General features: G+C 45.6%; 1 protein-coding gene across 6 annotated transcripts in view; it reads left to right on the top strand.

The window, feature by feature from the left end:
* Nucleotides 1–21972, top strand: part of MED25 (mediator complex subunit 25) — a 173847-nt gene that overhangs the window by 58207 nt on the left and 93668 nt on the right. For all 6 annotated transcript variants that reach the window (XM_086930176.1, XM_086930179.1, XM_086930175.1 and 3 more), the window contains exons 4-9: nucleotides 6401–6589; nucleotides 8892–8937; nucleotides 9444–9568; nucleotides 9766–9864; nucleotides 10182–10302; nucleotides 14683–14839. In XM_086930176.1, coding sequence (XP_086786302.1) covers nucleotides 6450–6589; nucleotides 8892–8937; nucleotides 9444–9568; nucleotides 9766–9864; nucleotides 10182–10302; nucleotides 14683–14839 — 688 coding nt within the window. In that variant the 5' untranslated portion in view covers nucleotides 6401–6449. The remainder of the gene's footprint in view (nucleotides 1–6400; nucleotides 6590–8891; nucleotides 8938–9443; nucleotides 9569–9765; nucleotides 9865–10181; nucleotides 10303–14682; nucleotides 14840–21972) is intronic.

The raw sequence follows: 21972 nt of genomic DNA, 5'->3' as shown, positions 1-21972 counted from the left end.
TATTCGACACCTTCTCTGTAGCCGAAAAGTCAGTCAAAACGCTACCGATGCTTAAGGGGGTGCTTAAACATGCAACGGAGGTTTTCAAGGAGCCGACCCGAGCGCGTGTGGTCAACCCTCGCATCGACAGGAAATATAAGGCAGCGCCCACGGATCCTACATATATCAAGGGACACTTGCCATTGGACTCCTTAGTTGTTTCCAACGCTCGGAAGAGGGCGAACTCTCAGACTACTGGTGACGCTCCTCCCCCAGACAAAGAGTCCAAGATCTTTGAGGCCTCAGGCAAACGCATTGCTGCACAGGCAGCTAATATCTGGAGAATATCTAACACCCAAGCCTTGCTTGCACGTTATGATAGGGCCCATTATGACACCTTAGAGGCCATACTGCAACACTTGCCTGACCAATACAAGGAGGCAGGGGAGATGCTGATTCAGGAGGGTAAACTCATTACGAATGCATCCATCAAATGTGCACTGGATGTGGCAGACACAGCCTCCAGGGCTATCAATACCAGCGTGTTGCTTAGGCGCCATGCCTGGCTTAGAATTTCGGGGTTCAAGCCCGACATCCAAACTACGATACTGAATCAAACAGTGAATCCAGACCACCTGTTTGGCCCTGAGGTGGATGCCACACTGGAAAAAATGAAAAAAGATACGGAAACTGCCAAGTCAATGGGGGCTTTACAAAGTCAGCAGTTTCGGAGTGGTTCCTTTCGCCGCTCAAACTCCAGAGGCACCTCAAGGGGACAGGCATCCCAGTCCACACAATATTACAAAAGTAACACCCAAGCCTCGTATAACAACAAGAATAGAGGTGGTTACAGAGGCAATAATGTCAAGGGCAGGGGACGTGGCAACAATAGTTCCAGGTCCGCCGCCACCAACAAACAGTGACGTCTTGTCACTGCCCCCCGACCATACAACACCGGTCGGGGGGAGACTCCAGCAGTTCCTGCCGGCGTGGAAATCCATCACCACGGACAGGTGGGTGAGGTCTATTATCCAGTACGGGTACTGTCTAGAGCTTACGTCCATTCCACCGGACATACCCCCAAGGAGCCGTCCTATGTCAGGCGAGCACTTGACCTTGTTGCAGCAAGAAGTTCTAGTCATGCTGCAAAAAGGGGCGATAGAGCTCGTTCCATTACAAGAGCGGGGAACAGGGGTTTACTCCCTGTATTTTCTGATTCCCAAGAAGGACGGATCCCTCAGGCCGATCCTGGACCTCAGGCCCCTGAACTGGTACATCCTCTCGGAGCACTTCCATATGCTCACGTTGCAGCAGGTGCTTCCCCTGCTTCAACAGGGGGACTTCCAGGCTACGCTGGATCTGAAAGATGCCTATTTTCATATCCCCCTGCATCCTTCCCACAGGAAGTATCTCAGATTCACGATCTTAGACCAGCATTACCAGTTCAGGGTTCTGCCGTTCGGGGTCACCAAGGCACCGAGAGTGTTTACCAAGTGCCTAGCGATTGTGGCAGCGCATCTCCGTCGCCAGCACGTCCACGTCTTCCCCTACTTGGACGACTGGCTCATTCAAGCAAGGACAGAACAGCAGTGCGTCGACCACGTGTCACGCACCATTCATCTCCTGCACGATCTGGGATTCTCTCTGAACTACCCAAAGTCCCATCTCCAGCCCGCCCACGTACGACAGTATCTGGGCGCGACAATAGACACTCTGGCAGCCACTGCGCAGCCGAATTCAGTGAGAATCGCCAGTATCCAGGCACTGATCCAACGATTCAGACCCCAGCACCCGCTTCCAGCGAAGGTGTTCATGCAGTTGATAGGCATGATGGCCTCCTGCATCTCCATTGTCCCGCACGTGAGACTTCATATGCGTCCGCTTCAGGAGTGCCTTGCACGTCAGTGGACTCAGGCTCATGGGCAACTGACAGACCTAGTGTTGGTGAGCGGTCGGGCATACAACTCTCTGCATTGGTGGAATCCACAAAACCTTTGCAAGGGCCGACCATTCCAAGAGCCTGTCCCACAGATTATCCTGACGACGGACGCCTCTCTCCAGGGATGGGGAGCGCATGTACTCCATTACACTGTGCAGGGACTGTGGACACTACAGCAAAGGAAGATGCACATCAATGTGTTGGAACTGATGGCAATCTTCATGGCCTTGAAGGCGTTCAAAGTACATCTGTGCAACAAAGTCGTGTTGATCCGGACGGACAACATGACGGCCATGTACTACATTCAGAAGCAGGGAGGCACACACTCTCCACAGCTGTCTCATCTGGCTCAGAGCATGTGGAAGTGGGCCATTCAGAGGAACATCTTCCTCATGGCAGAGCATCTCCCGGGCAAGGACAATCAAATGGCGGATCTGCTCAGCAGGCACAGCCATCAGATGCACGAGTGGGAGATACATCCATCAGTACTCCAACCGTACTTCCAAAGGTGGGGTCATCCAGAGATAGACCTGTTCGCCACAAAGGAGAACGCAAAATGCCAAAGCTTCGCCGCCAGATTCCCACACCCCCAATCACAAGGCAATGCGATGTGGATGAACTGGTCAGGCAGATTTGCGTACGCTTTTCCCCCAGCACCTCTGATACCGCTGGTGGCGCGAAAGCTCAGGCAGCACTCGATGACTCTCATCCTGGTTGCTCCAACGTGGGCTCGCCAACCATGGTACACCACGTTTCTCGAACTGTCCGTGGTGCCGCATCAAAGGCTTCATCTCACTCCCAGCCTTCTGACGCAGAGCCATGGAGACATTCAGCACCCAGATCCGCAACAGCTCAACCTGGCGATCTGGCTCCTGAAGTCCTAGAGTTTGGCTACCTCGATCTTCCTCCCGATTGCATGAACATCATTCGGGAGGCAAGGAAGCCCACTACCAGAGCTTGTTATGCGGCTAAATGGAAGAGGTTTGTCATCTACTGTGCTAACCACAATATTGACCCACTAGATGCTTCCATTCAAAACATCATTTGTTATCTTTTCCACCTGTATCAATGCAATCTGGCATACTCTTCCATCCGCATTCACCTGTCTGCTATGGCAGCATACCTCCAGAATAGACAACACCTGTCACTCTTCAGGGTCCCTGCTATCAAGGCCTTCCTGGAAGGACTCAAAAGGGTCATTCCACCAAGGACCCCACCAGCTCCGGAATGGAACCTCAATGTGGTTCTTACAAGGCTGATGGGTCCTCCCTTTGAGCCACTGCACTCTTGTGAGCTTCAGTTTCTGACTTGGAAGGTTGCGTTCTTAGTAGCAATTACTTCGCTACGGAGGGTTAGCGAGCTGCAGGCGCTCACCATCCAAGAACCTTTCTTCCAGGTACATGCTAACAGGGTGGTGCTCCGCACTAACCCTAAATTCTTACCCAAAGTGGTATCCCAATTCCACTTAAACCAGACTATCGAATTGCCGGTGTTTTTCCAAAACCCAGAGACGCTGGCGGAGCGCATGCTCCACACCCTTGATGTTAAGAGGGCCTTGATGTATTATGTAGACAGGACGAAAGATTTTCGCAAAACCAAGCAGCTTTTTGTTGCTTTTGCCGCTCACCACAAGGGAAACGCTATCTCTAAAGCAGGGATTGCTAGGTGGATAGTGAAGTGCATTCAGATCTGTTACGCTAAAGCTAAGCGCACTCTCACTATCCCACCGAGGGCCCACTCCACCAGGAAGTTGGGGGCCTCTATGGCTTTCCTAGGTAACATTCCCTTAGAGGATATCTGTAGAGCAGCCACATGGTCTACCACACATACTTTCACGAAACACTACTGTGTAGACGTGCATTCCAAACAACAGGCAGCTGTTGGTCAGGCTGTTCTAAAAACGCTTTTTCAGACTGCTGCAGCTGGCACGGGCGGCCGCCGTTAATGGAGGGACTGCTATGTATTCTATGCACAGATATGAATTCAGCAGCCCACATGCCTCGAACTGCAAATGCTACTTACCAGTATGCATCTGTTCTTGGCATGTAGGGCTGCTGACATTCATATCGCCCACCCTCCTCCCCGGCGCCTGTAGCAGCTGCAGAATTCATTCATTTACATACATATGCTCATAGCATGGTCATCACTCACATTCTTCACTCCATCTCTGCCAATGGCTAAAAACAATCTGGGGATGGAGGCGATGCCCATGCGCACTGTAGTCCAGGGGAGGAGCCACCTATCTCGTGATACTTCGAAGACTCTTCCAGGACAACAATGTGCAATCATCCGGACCCAACACTAGGTGGCGATCTATGCACAGATATGAATGTCAGCAGCCCTACATGCCAAGAACAGATGCATACTGGTAAGTAGCATTTGCAATATACCCCCACCCCCCCCCACACACACCCCCATCTCCCCCACCCCCCACACACACACCCCACCCCCCACACACACACACCACACACACCCACACACCACACACATCCCAAAACACCACACACATCCCAAAACACCACACACCACACACACTCCCCCCCACACACACACACACCCACTCACACACACACACCCCCACTCACACACCCACAAGCCTCTCCTGCTATCAGGAGCAGGCCCCCTTCCTGTCTCTCCTCCCTTTCGGCGGGAAAACTAGCCAGCCCAGGAGGTGTGCCCACTACACCCCTCAGGTGGGGAGGCGAGGTGAAGCTCACTCTCCAGTGCCCGCCATCTTGCAGATGGCAGGCACTCCCCAATCAAGACTAGGAATTGTGCTCACTCCCCCACATGGGGTGAGCACACCCTGCCCTCAGTTAGAAAAGAAACGTAAAAAGTAACTTACCTGCAATTTATTGAAAAAGCTAATCATTTCAATGTACAGTATTTGCTAAGTGTTGCATACTGCTGCTCCACTGTAAATCAAACAAAGTACAATTTCTATTGCATTTTCAAACTGTTCTATATCCAGTAACTTATTACTGAAAAGTTTAATGCTTACCTGTACCAGGCTTGCTTGGTTCTGAAAAAATAAACCGTAAATTTTTTATAAAAACATTTTCATTTGCTGACTAAGTGTGTACATCAAATGCTTAACACTGTCCTCTGATACTGCCTTACTGCTCGACCAAGCTACCACTATTAGAGAGTAACGTTCTATCTAACTTTAACCTCTGCCTACCTCTGGGGACGCTTGGACTCTATACTCACTACACCTCATTTTGGTGTAGTATATATAGAGCCAGTTTCTTACAAGAATACACTGTGAATTATTTGTTCTGGCCCACTTGAGCACTGGAATTACTCTGGGCACAGTGATTAACTCTCAAGGTGGAGTGATTATCATAAATAGCAGTAAAGTGGTCGACCCATGCGTCCTCTGCTACATGTACTTCTGTTGAGAGTTTGTCAGACTCCCTGAAGCTGACATGTACCACTGTAACTTATTTGTAATTTTAAATCTAGTATCCTGATGTGTGTGTATTTTATTAAAGAACTTCTCAGGCCTCGCCTGACCGCTTTAGCGATCTGCCATGCTCTTGCAATCAGGAAAATGCTTGGAAATACATGTAGATATAGAGAGGGGCTTTGAGCCACTCATTTCCAGCTATTAGTCTTTTTGAGTATCATTCATATTCTGCTTCCACCAGATTATACATGGGTAACATGTAGAGCCTGCAAATATCCTTGTTAGTGCTAACATTTTCTTCTTTTCTGCTAACATTGTATTATTTATTTATTTTTATTAAAGTGCGTCAGCAGGTCTCCTGAAGAAGCTACCTGTCTTCGCCTTGCTGTCTTGGATTGGTATTGTGCATAGTGTATCATTGTTTTACCATTCCTAGATGGTCAGAACTTTGATTCTAAATGTGATGACTGTGTTCGAATTTTAAAACTCTGATGCGCTAGTCATCATACCATTCCAGGATAGCCACCCGCTACTATGTTTACATTTGTTACTTCATTTGTTTAATTGCAATCATTTGCCTGCCACATTTAGGCAGCACAATTTCTTCTTTTTCCTTCTTTTAACTTTTCTTGCATATGTTTGCTGCTTTGGCATCTTAGTGTGGACAGATGATTAAATGAATGCAAGAACGAGTCAGTGGGTAGATTTGGAATATGTGATTGCAAGAATGAGTGACAGAGTGCATGTACGACGTGTTATTGAGTGCCTTAGCTCAGCATTGGTTGGAGACGCTTTCAGTTGTAAGCCATTGCCAGTGCTTGGAATTTATAGCATTGTGAATAATTCAAAAAAGAAATGTCACCCTACCACACCTAACACCCAGATTGTTTGCTGTAAGTAGGAAAGATTAGAAAATGTCTGAAATTATCAGTATCTTCATCTTAATTCACTTGTGATATGAAATGTTTGTGAGTGTCATTATTAACAGTACCGACTGCTAGAAGAGTGTGTCCAAGGAAAGCGGCGATACAGGGCTCTAATAATGTTCCATGTACTTCTGTTGCACCCTCTAGGCTGCTGAACGGACAAGCGTGTCCTCTGTCGTTGGGCTCCTCATGAGCCATGGTGGTCCCTGGACTGGATACCCCTTCAGCAGGCAACAGTGGTATTGTATCGGATGTGGTCTTTGTAATTGAGGGCACTGCAAACCTGGGACCATACTTTGAGTCACTTCGGAAACATTACCTACTGCCTGCCATTGAGTAAGTATTGTGACTTCTTAGGTGACTGTATCTTAAAGATTTAAATATATAGATATATCTATATAAGCACACATTACATCTGTTCTGCTAGTTGTAAGTGCTGCAAATAACACAGTGTAATGACACCCAGTGTACTGATCCCTGAGAGATTTAAGCCTTAGTTGGCCTTTCAAAACTAGATGTAACAAAACCATTTGAAGGTAATTGGCAGGGCACCGTTGGTAGGCTTAATACACTGGTCCTCCTTGATATCCTCAAGGCTAGCAGTTGGCACATGTTATTGCTCTTTTATTCTGACCTCTAGGAGCGATTAAATACCATAAAACGTGCTTTTAACCAGATTGTGAAAGGTCTATACCTCGGTGGCAAATTATTTTCTAAACACACTGCTTCAGTGTGGGGATATCATTCACACCACAAATTCAGATGTATGCTTCATAACTGATACATAGCTTAAAACCACATTGAACTCTATAGCCATTCCCCAAAATTGAGATAATCATCTTAGACAGGGTGGAAAAGATGGGGGTGGTATTGCCATCCTTTTTAAACACCACTTCAATTGCACTATTATAGACCCACACCTTACAAACAAATACAACACTTTAATTTATAAAATGGACTGGACTCCCCCTAGCTTCTTGAGGGGTGCTGTAATTTACAGACCTCCTACTTTAGTGCCAAGGTGATGTATCTCTTTGCTCATCATATTATTAAATCAGAACACTTCTTAATGATGGGGAACTTCCATCTTGAGGACAATATTAATATCAAACTTAAGGAGAATTCCGAAGCCGCCAAACTTCTTCAGAATGTGAGTGGTCCCACACATATTGCTTGTCTGACACTGGGTTTCATTTTTACGAAGTTGAAGACCATCCAGATTTATGTACTAACTCCATTACCTTGGACTGATCACTACTTAGTTTGTTTTTCCAAACAGAAAAAGCATAACTTCCTATCCCTTCCTCCAGAGAGATATCAAAATATAAACAGTGGACCTAGATAAATAGGGGCAATCTTACAGAGATGCTCTCATTACCATCTAGAGATCATTTCTCTTATATTGATGTAGGAGCAAAAAGCTACCACACAACTATGGTAGGAAAAACCTAATAATCAACAGCTATTTCTGTCTGGAGGAAAATTATATTTTAAACTTCAGTCTGGGCCTGGCCAGTCCAGTGCTGAGCGATGATGCCGCTTTATACTGGAATGCCACCTGTCATATAGAAATGACATCTGGAAAGTCTCTGAAGTTGGCAAGCCCATTCAGGCGAATGTGTCCTGAATTATAATAGGACCCTATTATCAAGCATGCCACCAATGGTGGGTGAGTGTCCAATGCCAATATCCTAAGTTGGTGACCCTTCCTAAATACATGATTTTTTTCAGATGCAGGTTTGCTATGCTCTTAGTCTATGTGTATGTCTGTGTTGGGAAGAATATAATATAACACCCCTCTTATTCCTCTCACTCCTCCTCTTACGGAGCTGCTTAATTGCTGCCCAGGAAGGATTGAAGGTCTAAAATGTGTAATTTTTTTACTTAGTTGGAGTGCAGAAGCAGTGGTACCTCTGATATACAGGAGCTGCAGACAGTATCCATGCAAGCTATTGCCCAGTAACCTCTGACTGCTGCATGACCCCATAATAAACTTTTTTGGGGACCCCTGTTGGGAAAGACCTACTCAAAATATGCATGTAGGACAACACTTAGAATATGCAAGTACAGCCTTTGCTTCTGACACAGTATCTGTTGAAACTGGTTTTGGACCATCCTTACTTTCCGTAGCCTGTGCTGATCTGTTGAAAGAGCTTAAAGGTGTGCCTGGCACGAAGACGAGATGGATAGAGAGCCTTTCTGATGTAATTCTGTGAGATGTGAGAGGTCTGATGTTGCAGCAATGTGTACAGAATGTGAGGTGATGCTGCAGTGTTAGGGATGTGGAGCAATACATGTGTGAGGCAGTTTGACATTGTTGAGCTAGTTTCAAAACATTGGAAGTGATTCAACAGACCTGAGGTGAATCTGAGATGTGTGAGGATCTGAAGTAATGAGATCATGTGATGGGTATGAAGTAATGCTGTGAGCTACGTGAGATGGTGCTGAGATCTGTGTGGGGGATCTGAGTTGAGGCTTAGATCTGTGTGGGGATCTGATGCTGAGGTATTTGGAATTTGAGTGAAATTGTGAAAATGTTCTTAGCGGATGTCCATGTGTCAGGAAACACAGCTGTTGATGAGGTGAATGAAGATTTAGAGCCAGGGTTCAGGTGTTCTTTTTATCTCCCTCTCTTTAGATACTTTAATGGGGGCCCCCCAGCAGAAACGGATTTCGGCGGTGATGTGAGTCGAAGCATTTTACTCCTTGCCTATGTTGGGAATGGTTATTCCAGAGATCATGAACATAGAGCCACAGAAAATGCAAAGAAAGAAGGCTGAGTTTGGTTTTGGAAGATGGGAGGGGCAGCTTTTGTTTACAGAGCATCTGTTCCTTACTTGGAAGATGGAGGCTAAAGGTAGATATATGGTGATACATAGTGGATGAAGGGAAATACAAAATAATAGATTGTGGGAGAAGTGTTGTGAAGGACAGTAGATTGTGGGTTGATTTGATTGTAGGGAACTATAGATGTACCCATGTAGATTGGAATGCAGGAAGACATAGTGGCATGTGAAGGAAGGTAATCATGGTTACATTTACTCCAGTAGCCGTCTTATTTCCTGCCCCAAGTCCCCTGAGCTGGTCCTAGGATCCTTAGCAGAGCTGATTCTAATGTTGTGCCCCTCCGTTTATCTTTTGCCCTCTCCTCTCCCTCTTATGCTCTCTTGCCTGTCTCTCTTTCTCTCAGTATGGTGGGACCCAGTACAGCCTGGTGGTTTTTAACACAGTGGACTGTGCTCCGGAATCCTATGTGCAGTGCCATGCCCCAACCAGCAGTGCCCATGAATTTGTAATGTGGCTGGACAGCATCCAGTAAGTATGATCCTGTCATTAACTCTTCATGGGTATTTGGCCTTGCTTTCATTGGAAAACTAGGTGTATCTGCACACCGCCCCCTTTGCGCACCTTCCCCTCTATTTAGATGCATTTTTAGCTCTTTTATTGCAATCTCTAAAAATGTTTACAAGATACTGTACCAATTCCATTTGTTGCTTGCTTTTTTCATACAGGTTCATGGGAGGTGGAGGAGAGAGTTGCAGTCTCATTGCTGAAGGTCTCAGCACAGCCTTGCAGCTCTTTGATGATTTCAAGAAGATGAGAGAGCAGATGTGAGTCTTTCAAAGAGGAAACTAGAGTTTAACTTTAAAACTTTCAGCATTGCAAAATCTTTGCTCTTCATTGTAATTTGTGTCAGTGAAAGTTACCCACTTTCCCTTCCTCGGTTTCAGGTCTTTCCCTTCTGAAAGAACAGACCTCTGAGAGCATGGAGTGTATGCCCAGTTCATGCTCTTTTGCCCCCATCAGATTATATCTTATCACTTTTCATCCTTCCCTAGACATTGCTCTTCCAACAGTTTCATTTCCTCCAAAGGTTTCCCGTTGTGTTGTGTTTAAGGTTTTGATAATTCTGTACTTTGCTTTTCAGAGGACAGACTCACAAAGTGTGCATACTGATCTGCAACTCCCCTCCCTACCTGTTACCAGCTGTGGAGAGCACAACTTACTGTGGTTACACGACTGAGAACCTGGTACAGAAGATCGGAGAGGTGAGAATGGAATGCCACCAGCTCCTATTCTGCTGCTTTCTGACACAAAAAACATTGTTTAAGAATAAAATATAGTTCAGTCCTTTAGAAACCCGAAACGCATTAAACAGGAACACAATCTTAGTCTGGGCATTTCAAAGGAAAACTTGACAAAAGCTGTGCCTTAGCAGAACGTCCAGCTTTAGCACAGAAACATTCCCAGATCAGACTTAATAGCTCAGTCTTTAAAATGGACAAACAGCAGCCGTTGTGGAGTTATTTGAAAGAATCCAGGATTTCAAGTCTATTCAAGTATTACATGATAGCAAATGAGTAGTCTACTGCTCTCTTCCATTGAAGGGTTTGTACAGAGAGTTGGAGCCCTTCTCTACTCACTGCTTGACAGTGAGTAGAGAAAGGCGCTCTTAGCATCTGGAAGCTGTGTTTGTAGTATTTTCCTGTTGAGTTAGCACATAGGTGGTCTGTGGGGCCTACTGCTGTGCGCATGTGTTATGGTAGAAGATACTCTTGAGCATATGGCTTCTAAACGTCTGCACTGTTTTGGAAGACTTATACATAGCCTTGTGCTTCTCCTAATATATTCCCTGAATTACCACCATCAACAAATTAAATATATCTGAGGCTGCAGAGAAGGTATAAAGTTGCTAAATCAGACCCAACTTTCCTCAAGAAGGATCCACTGGTGGACTTCTACATGGAGCTGCATCCCCTACTATTTACCAGATAATGCAAGTAGACAGATCATTCAGTTGGCTGAAAACATGGGGAAATCCTGCACACAACATTAAAAGTAACTGGCTCTACGCTTCTGATGGGTTGTTGTGACTGTCAAGTGAGAGAATAAAATATGCTGAAGACTTCTGCATAGAAGAGACTCTAGACTTTTTGGAACTTACAAATAAAGGCGGGCTGGTATGAAATGAAGTTGCCTGCATCTTGCCTGTTGCAGCAGGTGTGACAACATAAGACTATTGTAGTACATATATGCTCTGTTTCAAATATTCAAAGATTTCAGATTGTTTTTTGAGTCTATCAAACATTCATAGCTTATTTTCATAATTTCTTGAAACTACTTTTCCTGGGTCAGTACAACAGGCATCTTCCATCTCCTAATGATACAGAGCTTTACAACAGCTAAGGATGTTGCAAAGCGTCTACACTAATGGTTGTTAATTCCATGGACTTCAGACAAATCATGGAGCGGAGCTAGGAGAGATTAAACTTGAAAGGCAAACCATAACAACCCTGCATTGAGTTGCGTTTCTCACCAGTAGCATGATAGAGCTGGACAGGCCAGTAAATATGCATGTAGTCGCAGTCCTATTTTTAGTTATTCAAGTTTAGGCTGAAATCTTTACAGAATAGTATGTGGCATGTTCAATGCCCGTTGTGCAGTGTCTTAAAATAGCCTAATTTCAGCCTCGCCTCAGTGAACATTTTGTCATGTGAATGCAGGAAGTCCACCCAGCCATCATCTCACAGCTGGGTCAACAGCTTTTCTTACCAGTGAAACTTAGGGGAGCTGACCATTGGGGTGGAGAATAATACACCGTCAATGGTACCAAATAACCCTGAAATTACCCCATTGAAGCACACCCGAAGTACGGAGGTATGCACTAATCATAGTCAGGCTGAACTAGTCAAGCCAATCCACAGTGTACAAGTTGGTTGTGTTTCTGTTGTTCTGTAGTCTCCAATCCATATTTTGTGCACAGTTCCTGAATCATTTAATCCGACCATCATGGAGCAAGTCTGAAATTGAGAAACTGCTTCAGACCATTGTCACCAATATAAAGGTTTCTCACCCATTAGGAACGGACCATTTCCCTAGATACATGCAGATTTTTTGCTGTTTGGGAACAGATTTGCAGGCCTAAGCAATAGAGTCCGGGAAAGTATTTAGAGTCTCAGCAGTCCACTGGAGGTGGGGGCACAATACAAAAGACTAGCGTCAGATTTTGGGAAAGTCTTTCGATCGCTGTCCACAGTGGTCATTTTTCACAATTCACAATTGTGAGGCAGGCAACTGATGTGTTAGGATCATGATAAGATACTAGGATCATGTTTGCTGCATTGCCCATGATGTTGCATTGACATGCAGCTTTGCAAACTTAAGCATCAACCCAGAAGAACATTTTAAACAGAGACAGGCTCTGCTGTAAGTTCCATAAGGAATGTAGGCACATTTAGAAGGATCCAGCCAAAAAAATCTTGTTGAGCCTCAGGGCTATGGTCCTCTTTATAACCTTGTCTATACCCCATAATGATAAATGTAAAGATGACCAATTCAGAAAAAAATTGAATATTTTCAGAAGCAGTAGGCAAATGTTGACTTGCACCATGTCACATTGACCTTGGTTGACCAACACACCAGCTATTTAGGACGTTGTGGAAACTACCTGAATCTTTGATCTCAAAGTGTTGCTTTCTCATGAGCATATCCTCACTCTTGGGCTGGTTAATCTAGTATGCTGAAAAGGCTTCAAATTTATAAATGTTGATTCGGTTTGACATGGAATAACCAGAGCGCCATCTCTGTATAGCAGGTTTATTTGAAATCTTATAAGTGAATCAAATTCATGCCTTATTGCTTCAGCACCAGGTTTGATCACAAGTATGAATCGGAGGTTAAGTAGAAGGCTTTCCTGTTGGGTTCCCATTTTCGACAGAACAGGCTTAACTTTTATCCTTGACAGTTGATCTGGGCTATAGTTCCGGCATTAAAGCCAGCAAAGCTTGGAGATAAATTTGTGCTCTGTTCTGGCCCTTTAGTTCTAAATAGATAAAACTCCATACACATAATCAAAGGTTCCTTTGCATTTATTGTGAGGGACACTGTAGTCTCACATTCATTAGGTCGAGCATTCAAGACCTCTTGTATATACTTTAGTATATACTTATATGTATACTTATATGTATATGTACTTTGTGGGCTCTGGAGATAAGACCTAGGACTTGTCTGCTTCCGCATAGGGTTTTTTTTTCTGTTAAACTGCCTCTATTTAACTGTCTTGATAGAAAACTACCAGCAGAGGTCAGTAAAATACCAGTTTTGCTTTCTGCTAAGGGACTTTCTTTTTTAGATTTTTCTGGCAACTGCCTCTATTTAACCCTCTTAATAGAAAATGACCAGCAGAGGTCAGTAAAATACCAGTATCAGTTTAGCATTCTCTAGATTCCAGTCCATAGAAATTGTTTTCGACGAGCGCCCTTCGCCAATATTTTATTCAAATCTTGTCTTTTCAGTGATATGACCACCGAAAGCCCTGATTTTATATTAAAAACATAGCTTTGGACTATACCATTTCCTGCTGAAAGGCAATATTTCTCTCCTTGTGTTCCCATAACTGGCATGTCACGCAGTTTGGTGCATACTTTCCGTCCATGTTAAAGAACAGTAGATGTTTCAGCACCCAGGTTAATATGCTGCATAGCTAAATACATATAAGGTCCCAAAGGCAAGACCGTTTTGCATTGCAAATGCTTGTTTTTTCTTTGCCTCAAGAGGCAAGGCCCTAGATCACCTAACTGGAACAAAACCTACCTGCACAGGGTGGGCAAGGGCAGCCATGAAGGGTTTATGGCAGTTGGTAAAGACTTTTGCTAGTATCTTAACATCCGTGGTCTTCAATCAATCTATAACTGGTGCATACAATGGGCTCCATATCTGGCCTGTGAATCAGTGAAATCCGTTCCTGGTTAATTTTGAGGTTTAGCATGCCCATGGATTGGACTTCCTTGAACATGCCCAGAATAGCATGGCACCCTGTGCTTGTTGAGTTTTAGAATTCAGTAGGGAAGTGAATTGAATGCTTTTTGAATATGGCTCTTTATCTTCATATTATTATTTTACAGCCATCATTTGGTACATGTTATATGAGAGCAAAATAAAATCTCACAACCGCACACTGTGTCCCCTTTCCTCTTGACTTGAGTGAATATCATTGGAGCAGTCCGCTTTGTACGTATTTGCATGAGATATGTTCTGCAATAGAACTATTTTCATTCTACTCAAGATCCACAGAAACAACTCTCACCCACCATCTGAGAGCTTCATGTCCCCCAAAGGAAGTTGCATGGCAGACTCTTAAGGAAATAGTGACAGGATGCCTTTAGATGGTTTAGAAGCAAGGACATGCCTTGCACTGAACAAGTTATCTGTGCAGGTTATATGGGCATAACCAATCACATACTTTTTTGATCAGCATTTTAATGCTACCATTTAGGGTTCAAGTCACTGTCTGCATTGAGCCAGGCCTCTGCCAGTGTATAGGTCCCCAGGGCCTTTATATAGCATGTGTATTTCCAAAGGGATGGGTACATTTTGTATGACATACTAGGTGTATTTTAACGTGTGTGCTGCTCTTTTTCCCCTTACAGAGAGGAATTCACTTCTCCATCATCTCTCCACGCAAACTACCTGCCCTTCGCATGCTGTATGAAAAGGCAGCTCATGGCGGTATGCTGGAAGCCCAGCCCAAAGACTACAGCCAGGATCCTCGGCACATGATCCTGATACGAGGGATGGTCCTTCCGTGTAAGTTGAAATCAGTCTCTGAGCATTTTCTCCAGCTGAAGTCAGAATGGTATATGCAAAGGCTCGAAAAGCTCACCACCTGACCTGTCTTATTTAGCAAATGCTTGTTTTGCTGTGGGGAAAAACTAAGTATTCTGACCACAGATGAGGTAATCCAGGTAGGGGTCCAGCTCAGTTATCTTCGGCATCTCACAGTTGTTGGCAGACTCTTCGCATACATTAGCTTATGGTAAAATATTTCAACCTTTATTGTTTACCATGGGTTTGGGTAGGTAAATGATTATAGGAGGTACAATTTACTTTTAAAGTGGCCATTAATTTCTTATGGGGCATAGTGCTCAATTATCCGATGAGCTCTTTTCAATCCAACATAGCTGCTGCCATTAAACTCTAATTTTGAGTGCCACGATAAAAATGTTTTGCAGGTTATCAATGTTGCAAAGTCATCCTGTGCCCTGGGCAACCCCAACTTTTTGCTGACTGGAACTGGTGGTAACTGACTCTGGGCTCTGTTTAACCAGGCCCAGGGTCAGTGCCAAGCTAAAAGGAACACATTAGAACACAGCTAGGACACCCAACATACACTAGGGTACACTATAGTATGGTTGGGTACCCCTGTAGTTGGCACGACCTACCCCATAAGCCCCTAGTATGTAATAGGGGAGGGGGGTTGAAACTACATAGAAGTCTCCAGTATCCTTGGGCATGGCAGTTTAGAGGCCAGCAGATTCTCTGCACCAGCTTGTGTGCAGTGCTGAAGCCTGAGGTCAGTTATAAAAGCTGCACTGGTGGCCAGGACAGCTTTTAAACCTTAAATTGTGCCCAAACTCGACTTTGGGGGTAGGGGCCCTTAAAATTATAAACCTACCATGTTTTTGCATATTAGGGACCCCCAGGGCCACCCCTAGGTATTCCAGGGGTGGGGGGTCAGTTATCTATAAGGAGCGCCCTTATAAAATGAGTTTTTATAGGCCTGGGTAAAGTGAAATTTTACATTTCACTCCCCACATTGTATTAAAGAGGTGCTCAAATTCGACTTTGATGCTGGGAGAATTGGGTAAGGATGATCTGCAATATTTCTGCAGATTCAGAACCCCTGAAGTCTCCTCTAGTTGCACAGGGGGTGGGGGTCCGGTAGAAATTAGGGAAATACTTATAAAATATGGTTTTATAAGCCCTGGTGCTACAAAAGTGGCGCAAGTCATTTTTCCCATTGCAAACCCAATGGCCCATAGATTAACACGGTAGGAAGTGATTGATTAATAAATATTGATAGGAGAGGACTAGCCGGATCATTCAAAGACTTCCCAGAATGGTCATAGTTAATCCAACAATATTATATTGTTGAATTTCTCCTAAAGTGTACATACAATAAGTTATGAGACTTTCTTGTTTGTAAATCCAAATTCAGCCTTTCTGTGGTCTGTCCTGATTGGTCAGAGTTAAGTGGATTAGCCAGGCTGCTGGGAGGGCAGTGATCTGTTCTATGGGAATGCCAGGCCAGAAGGTGGCGTCGTAAACTACGTTCTTCAAAGGCAGAAAGGAGGTCTGGATTTCAGTCCACTAAGACAGTCGTGACCCAGAATCAGGGCTAGGCCTAAGAAAGGTATGTGCAGATGTTAGGGGGTGTGTTTTGCCAGCTCTTACCTCCTTGCTGGAAAATCAGCCATTATGGATTTGGAAGAATGATGCACTCTGGGACAAACTAATGCCACACTCCACAGGATGTGGACATAACCATGAGGAGTTGCCCTGCTCTCATTGGTCAGCAGTGACCTGGTGCTTGACCCAGAGAATTTTGAATAAGTATCTGAGAGGGGCAGAGCCCTCCAGATCTGCTGCTTGAAACTGAATGAAGCAAGAAGTGCCCTGCTGAAGTTTGCTGTGTAAGGAACTCTAAGGCATGACCTATGAAGACTGCACCATTTGAAACTACAGCCCTGTGGATTACCTTGCTGCCAAAGGACTCAATAGTGGAAACTTCCTGCAACCTACAGGTTAACAGAGCTCACCTGGATTTGTAAGGGTTTAGGTCAAGTGGATTGCGGAATTGAAGTTTCACACTTTCAAGGACCCTCTTGGAGATTCCAGAACCTTGGATTGCGTGTTGGATACTTTGGGACCTGCAGGCAGAACGCCAGGAAGGTGTTCTAACTGGACCCCGCTTGCTGAAGAAGGCGTCCCACTACAGTGGTGAGAATTCTTCAGAACAATTTATAAAGGTGTGTCCCTGACAGAGAAAACAAAAAGACTTAAAAGGGCGCTGTTGGTTTCTAAGCACTAGAAAGTGACTAATCTTTAAAAATTCATATATCAGGTTCTCTACAGAGGATTATTTTCGTTTTGGTGTCATTTAATAGATACAAATATTACCTATTTTTATAAATTGGTGTTGGATTTTTATTTTGTGTTGTGTCTTAATTATTTACTGAAATGGTGTTTTTAAATGCTTTACCTACCTGTCTTTGAAGTTAAGCCTGTCTGCTCGCAGCCACGTTACCAAGGGTTGAGCAAAGGAATACTTTTCTAAGACCTATGCTGAGTCCTATCATGTGTTAGTGGCCTTATTGCCAGTGGCAAACCTACATTTGCCCCTACCAATAACCCACTTTCCAACAATCGGTCTAAATTAACAAAAGCAGGACATGACGGCTTTCAGGAGAACCACCTTGGCAAGCCCGAAGCCAGAAATGACAGGATCCAGATGGGCCTTTAGAAGTGAGCTCAGTATGGGCTATCAATTCTTCAACTGCCTCCAAAGTCTAACCACATTGCAGTAGCCCACTGTCTTAACTGGCCGGCCAACAGCAGCCACTCCATTGCTACTGAGAAGTGCTCAGCTCCATACCCCGACCAGTAGCCATCACGGGTGAATGCTACCAAGCTACATGGGGTTGTCATCAACCAGAGAGTGTCAGAGTCATGGCCCACAGGATAGTCCCGCCTGCAAGTGTTAGGGAGGCAAAACAGACCAGCCTCTCCTATCCTCTCTAGGAAGTTGGCACCAGGGGTGGTCAGCGGAGACCCACCGATTTTAGTTGCATCTCATGAGCTTTGGGGAAGAGCTGTCATTTCCAATTCGTTAACCGCATCGATGCTGCGGCGATTTTTGCGCTGTGCGGCTGTTTTCCCTTTTCCGCGATACATGACGAGCTCAGCTCGTCATCAGCACAGGCCACCCGTGGGTGATGACGAGCTGAGCTCGTCATCAGCATCGAAAGGGTTAAGCAGGCATTGGCAAGGAGCTAGCTATCTGGAATGCAATTGTTTCACTTTATCTACAGGTGAAATCTACAACTGCTGTATGTGTTCTGTAAGTATACTGCTACTTATTGGGGTAGATTTAATTTGTGAACCATTGAAGATTACAATGGCAAACCTAGAATTGGTTCTTATTTATTTAGCCGCATAATTTGTAATTTTACATAATTTCCATATCTCATGACTAGGATTGGGTTTGTTTCCATCATGGATTCCAAAAGGCATTACGACTCCTATTGCCTGATGACATTTCAAAGTGACACAGGCTACAAGACCCAAAACGCTTACTGCGGAGTAAGAATGATACTTAGTATTTAGGTCATCAAAGTAAAAACGGGGCATGCAAAAGTTGGTGGAATTCCTTGGGTGTTCACTTTACTGACATGTATTCAGTAACTCCTGAGTGTACTCAACACCCTGAAAGCTTGTCCCTGTCTAGATAAGATCCATAACAAGAGAGCCTAGCTGTGCACAACATTTTTCCCCAAAATGTACCTCCACCCACAAAAAGGAAGACTGCAGTCTCCTTTTACAATGGCAAGAAGTGACTTGTGGCAGCTTATTATAGGTCAGAGGCACATGCTACCTTACCGACATCCCTGGTGGGGATCTCCCATGTAGAGGGCTGCTCTCCAGTGACAAAGTCTACTAAGACCAGAACAAAGGGTCAAGATACACTTCATCGCATTGGAGAAATACGTCAAAATTAAAACCAAGCAAATTCTTTGTTTGGCTCATGCTTCCTACCTCTGCCATCGTAGAAGGAGTCTATCCACCTCCTTCCATCCAGTAACTTGTACTCCATCTGTACTCTGAGGAGACCTTTCAGACTGTTGTTGGGAGGGACATTCAAGAACCCATGCAGCTGTGACTAGCCAGAGCAAGAGGAACCTGAACTGCCCAGTGAGGAGAGGAATATGCCCCTGATTAAACCGAATATTATTTAAAGGCTCATCTAACTGAAGGTCTACATAGAGTTTCATTGAAAGAAGTGCCTCTTCTCAAAGCCGTGAGACACTAGTAATCTAGTTGACCAGTATCAATCAAGTAAGGCTGAATATTGTCATCTGGGGTTTAGGAGCAATAGAACATCTTCTCAGTGGTAAGCCTGCAATGTCCAACCAGGCAAGTTGTGACTCTTGTGGCCTGTACTTTAACCTACATGTGACAGTGTTGTGTCCTTTTGGTAGCATTAATTATGGAACCATCCCTCAGCCTATATGGTTCCTGAATTATTTCAGTTGGACCATATGCTTAAATCCAATTCCCTAGTGGTGACTGGTGAAACCTTGTGGTATTTTAGTGCTTCCAGTCCAGTGGATGCTTGCACCTTCATAAAATCTTTTGTCCTGCGGTGTGCTGACCCACAGCTATGTTTTTCCGCTCTTGAAATAACTAAGAACTCTGAGAGCAGTTGGACTGGCTCCCCTAACTGTTTCTAGACTACAAACCATGTACCAGAATCCAGGTAGTTTGTGCTCTGGACGCCAAATCTGTTTGCAAACTGAAACCATAATTTGTTTGTATCTGACTTTGGGCCCTTAGTCTGGTCAAGGGTTTATGGCTCCCCCCTCTTGAGTCCTCCACGCTGTAGGAGAGTAGGGTCTGCAATCCTATGATCACCCCTGATTTTTGCTTTTTGCTTCACTGGTTTACGACTTCTCTGGCTGTGGGCCGGCTAATCAGACCCACAGCCCTGCTGTTCTCTCACTAAATTGACACGTGTACCTTAGGTGCATTCACCAATTGGTACTGGGCCACCTTATCAGACCCTGTAACTCAGGGCATAGGTATACCCAGGGCCTACCAGGGGCTGCAGCATGTATTATGCCACCCCTGGCTGGCCACCTAAATCTGACACAACTGGCTGCACGACAGCTGGGGCAAAGTGGTGTAATCAGCCTTTGCTGTAGATATAGTATACCTATATCTAACCCTAAAATGGACACATAGATTCCTATCAGTCACTCCTATGGCAGGCCTTAACAATCCTGAAGGCAGAGTGCGTGGAATCATGTGAGATGGTGCTCTGGCATGAGCTGAGCCCGTCTGCAGCTTGCGGAACCAAGTCCTAATAGCTGTTCTATGATAACGCGTACCATATACTCTTAAGTGCATTATAATCCTCGCGGTTATTTTCTATCTTTGGTATCGCTTTATCAAAACATGTCGAGTAAGGTGTCATACGAATTGGAATACTAACCCCTCGCCAATTCTGGCGACGGGGTTAGCATTCCACCCTTCTAGAGGGACACGACATGTATGTAACTGTGAACCCCGGTTAAAGTTAACTCGAGCCTCAGCATCACAAAATGGATGCTACCACCATAGGCACAAGTCTGACCTCCTGCTGCTGGGAGTCCTTCCAGCGAGGAGAGCTTGGACAAAGGGTTTCCTGTCAGGGGCGGTGCTAGCACCGACCCAGACAGGGTTTTGTGTATCCTAGGTAGGCAGGGCTGAATAGGAAGGTGACTGCAAGTGGCACCCTGGTGCTCACTATGCATCTGCCAGTCTGAACCGGTTCCAGGGGCACACCAGCCCCTGAGCTGGGGAAAGTCCGGCATGGGAGAGGGGTGTAACCACCCCCCTTCCTGGTCCCACCCATGGGCAGGACCTAGTCCCGTACCAGCCCCTTTCTTTAGTATAAAGGTGGGAGCGGGGACCCTTCCAAATTAGATCATCTTTGAATCCTGAAACTACTTTCTACGAAAGGAACTCTCGACTTCTTCTCAAGATTTCTCCCTTGTGACTAAGGAGTAGTCACCCTGCATCTGCGGCACCAGTAAGAACACTGCGGTTTGCTGCACGTCCTTCCTCAGGAATCCGACCGACAAGCACGACAAGACCCGGCTTCCCTGGCACCTCTGACCTCTACCTACATCGTCAGCTCAGCTGAGATCCGTGGGTGTGGCGAGACCTCGAGGGACGGGCCATCTTCAGAACTGCACAACGCTTATCCAGCACGACCGCCGAGGGATCCTCGAGTGAGTGCTTTGGGGTGTGAGAAGCCCTAACCCTGAGCAGCTCCAGCACCGAAGTCCAGCCCCCCAGCATCCACGAGATCTGCGTGGGGCCCTTCTGCTCTTTGCTGCTCACCGCGTTGTCCGGCTACTTGCCTGCTGGCTTGTAGTCCTCTTGACGACGCACCACAACGACAACACCGCTGGTCTGGTTGCTCCAGACTGGCCCTTGCTCCCCTCCAACAGAGGAGCACCCCGGACCCTCCTGGTTCACTCCAGATGCCATTTTTAGTCCACCGCGTAGGCTTGCATTTGCCAAGACTTGTTGCCCCAATCCTGGGTCTAGCGTCGTCGACAGCAGATACCGTCGTGGGACAGCTCGCACCTCATCCTGGTCGCTGACAACGCCTCCTGGTCCGTGAGACTGCAGAGCCCAGCGTCGCCCACTCACCTGGTCGAGGTGACTTCATCCGGTGCCATCCTGGTGCCCATCTAATCACTGGCTAGTGATTCAGAACTTGGTCCCCTCTGCTTACAGGTGTCTTCCATCTTCGATCCAGGCTTGGATCACTTCAAACTTCATCACTGGTCGCCTGCCAGCAACTTCTTCTTTCAGGCTCCATAGACTGCAACGAGGATTCCCGACGTCTTTCCAGACCTATGCAACCGCAGCCCCTGGGCTAGGTAAACTCAGCATTTCGGTGCTCCAGCATAGCTTAACTATCCAAAGGTCCAGATCCTTTTTCGTTTCAGCTCTACCTAGTCGGATTCGTCCGATAACACTAACTTTACGAAATCTAGCATCCATAGACTTTGTCCCGCATCCCTCGTGAGAGTGCACACTCTGCACCTGATCTCCCTAGGCCTCCCGCTAGTAATCTGAAGGTTCAGTAGTCCAGTCCTAGCGATCCT

This window comes from Lissotriton vulgaris, chromosome 7 (assembly GCF_964263255.1).
Source record: "Lissotriton vulgaris chromosome 7, aLisVul1.2, whole genome shotgun sequence".
Classification (NCBI taxonomy): Eukaryota; Metazoa; Chordata; class Amphibia; order Caudata; family Salamandridae; genus Lissotriton; species Lissotriton vulgaris.
This window is presented reverse-complemented; position numbering and strand designations above follow the sequence as displayed.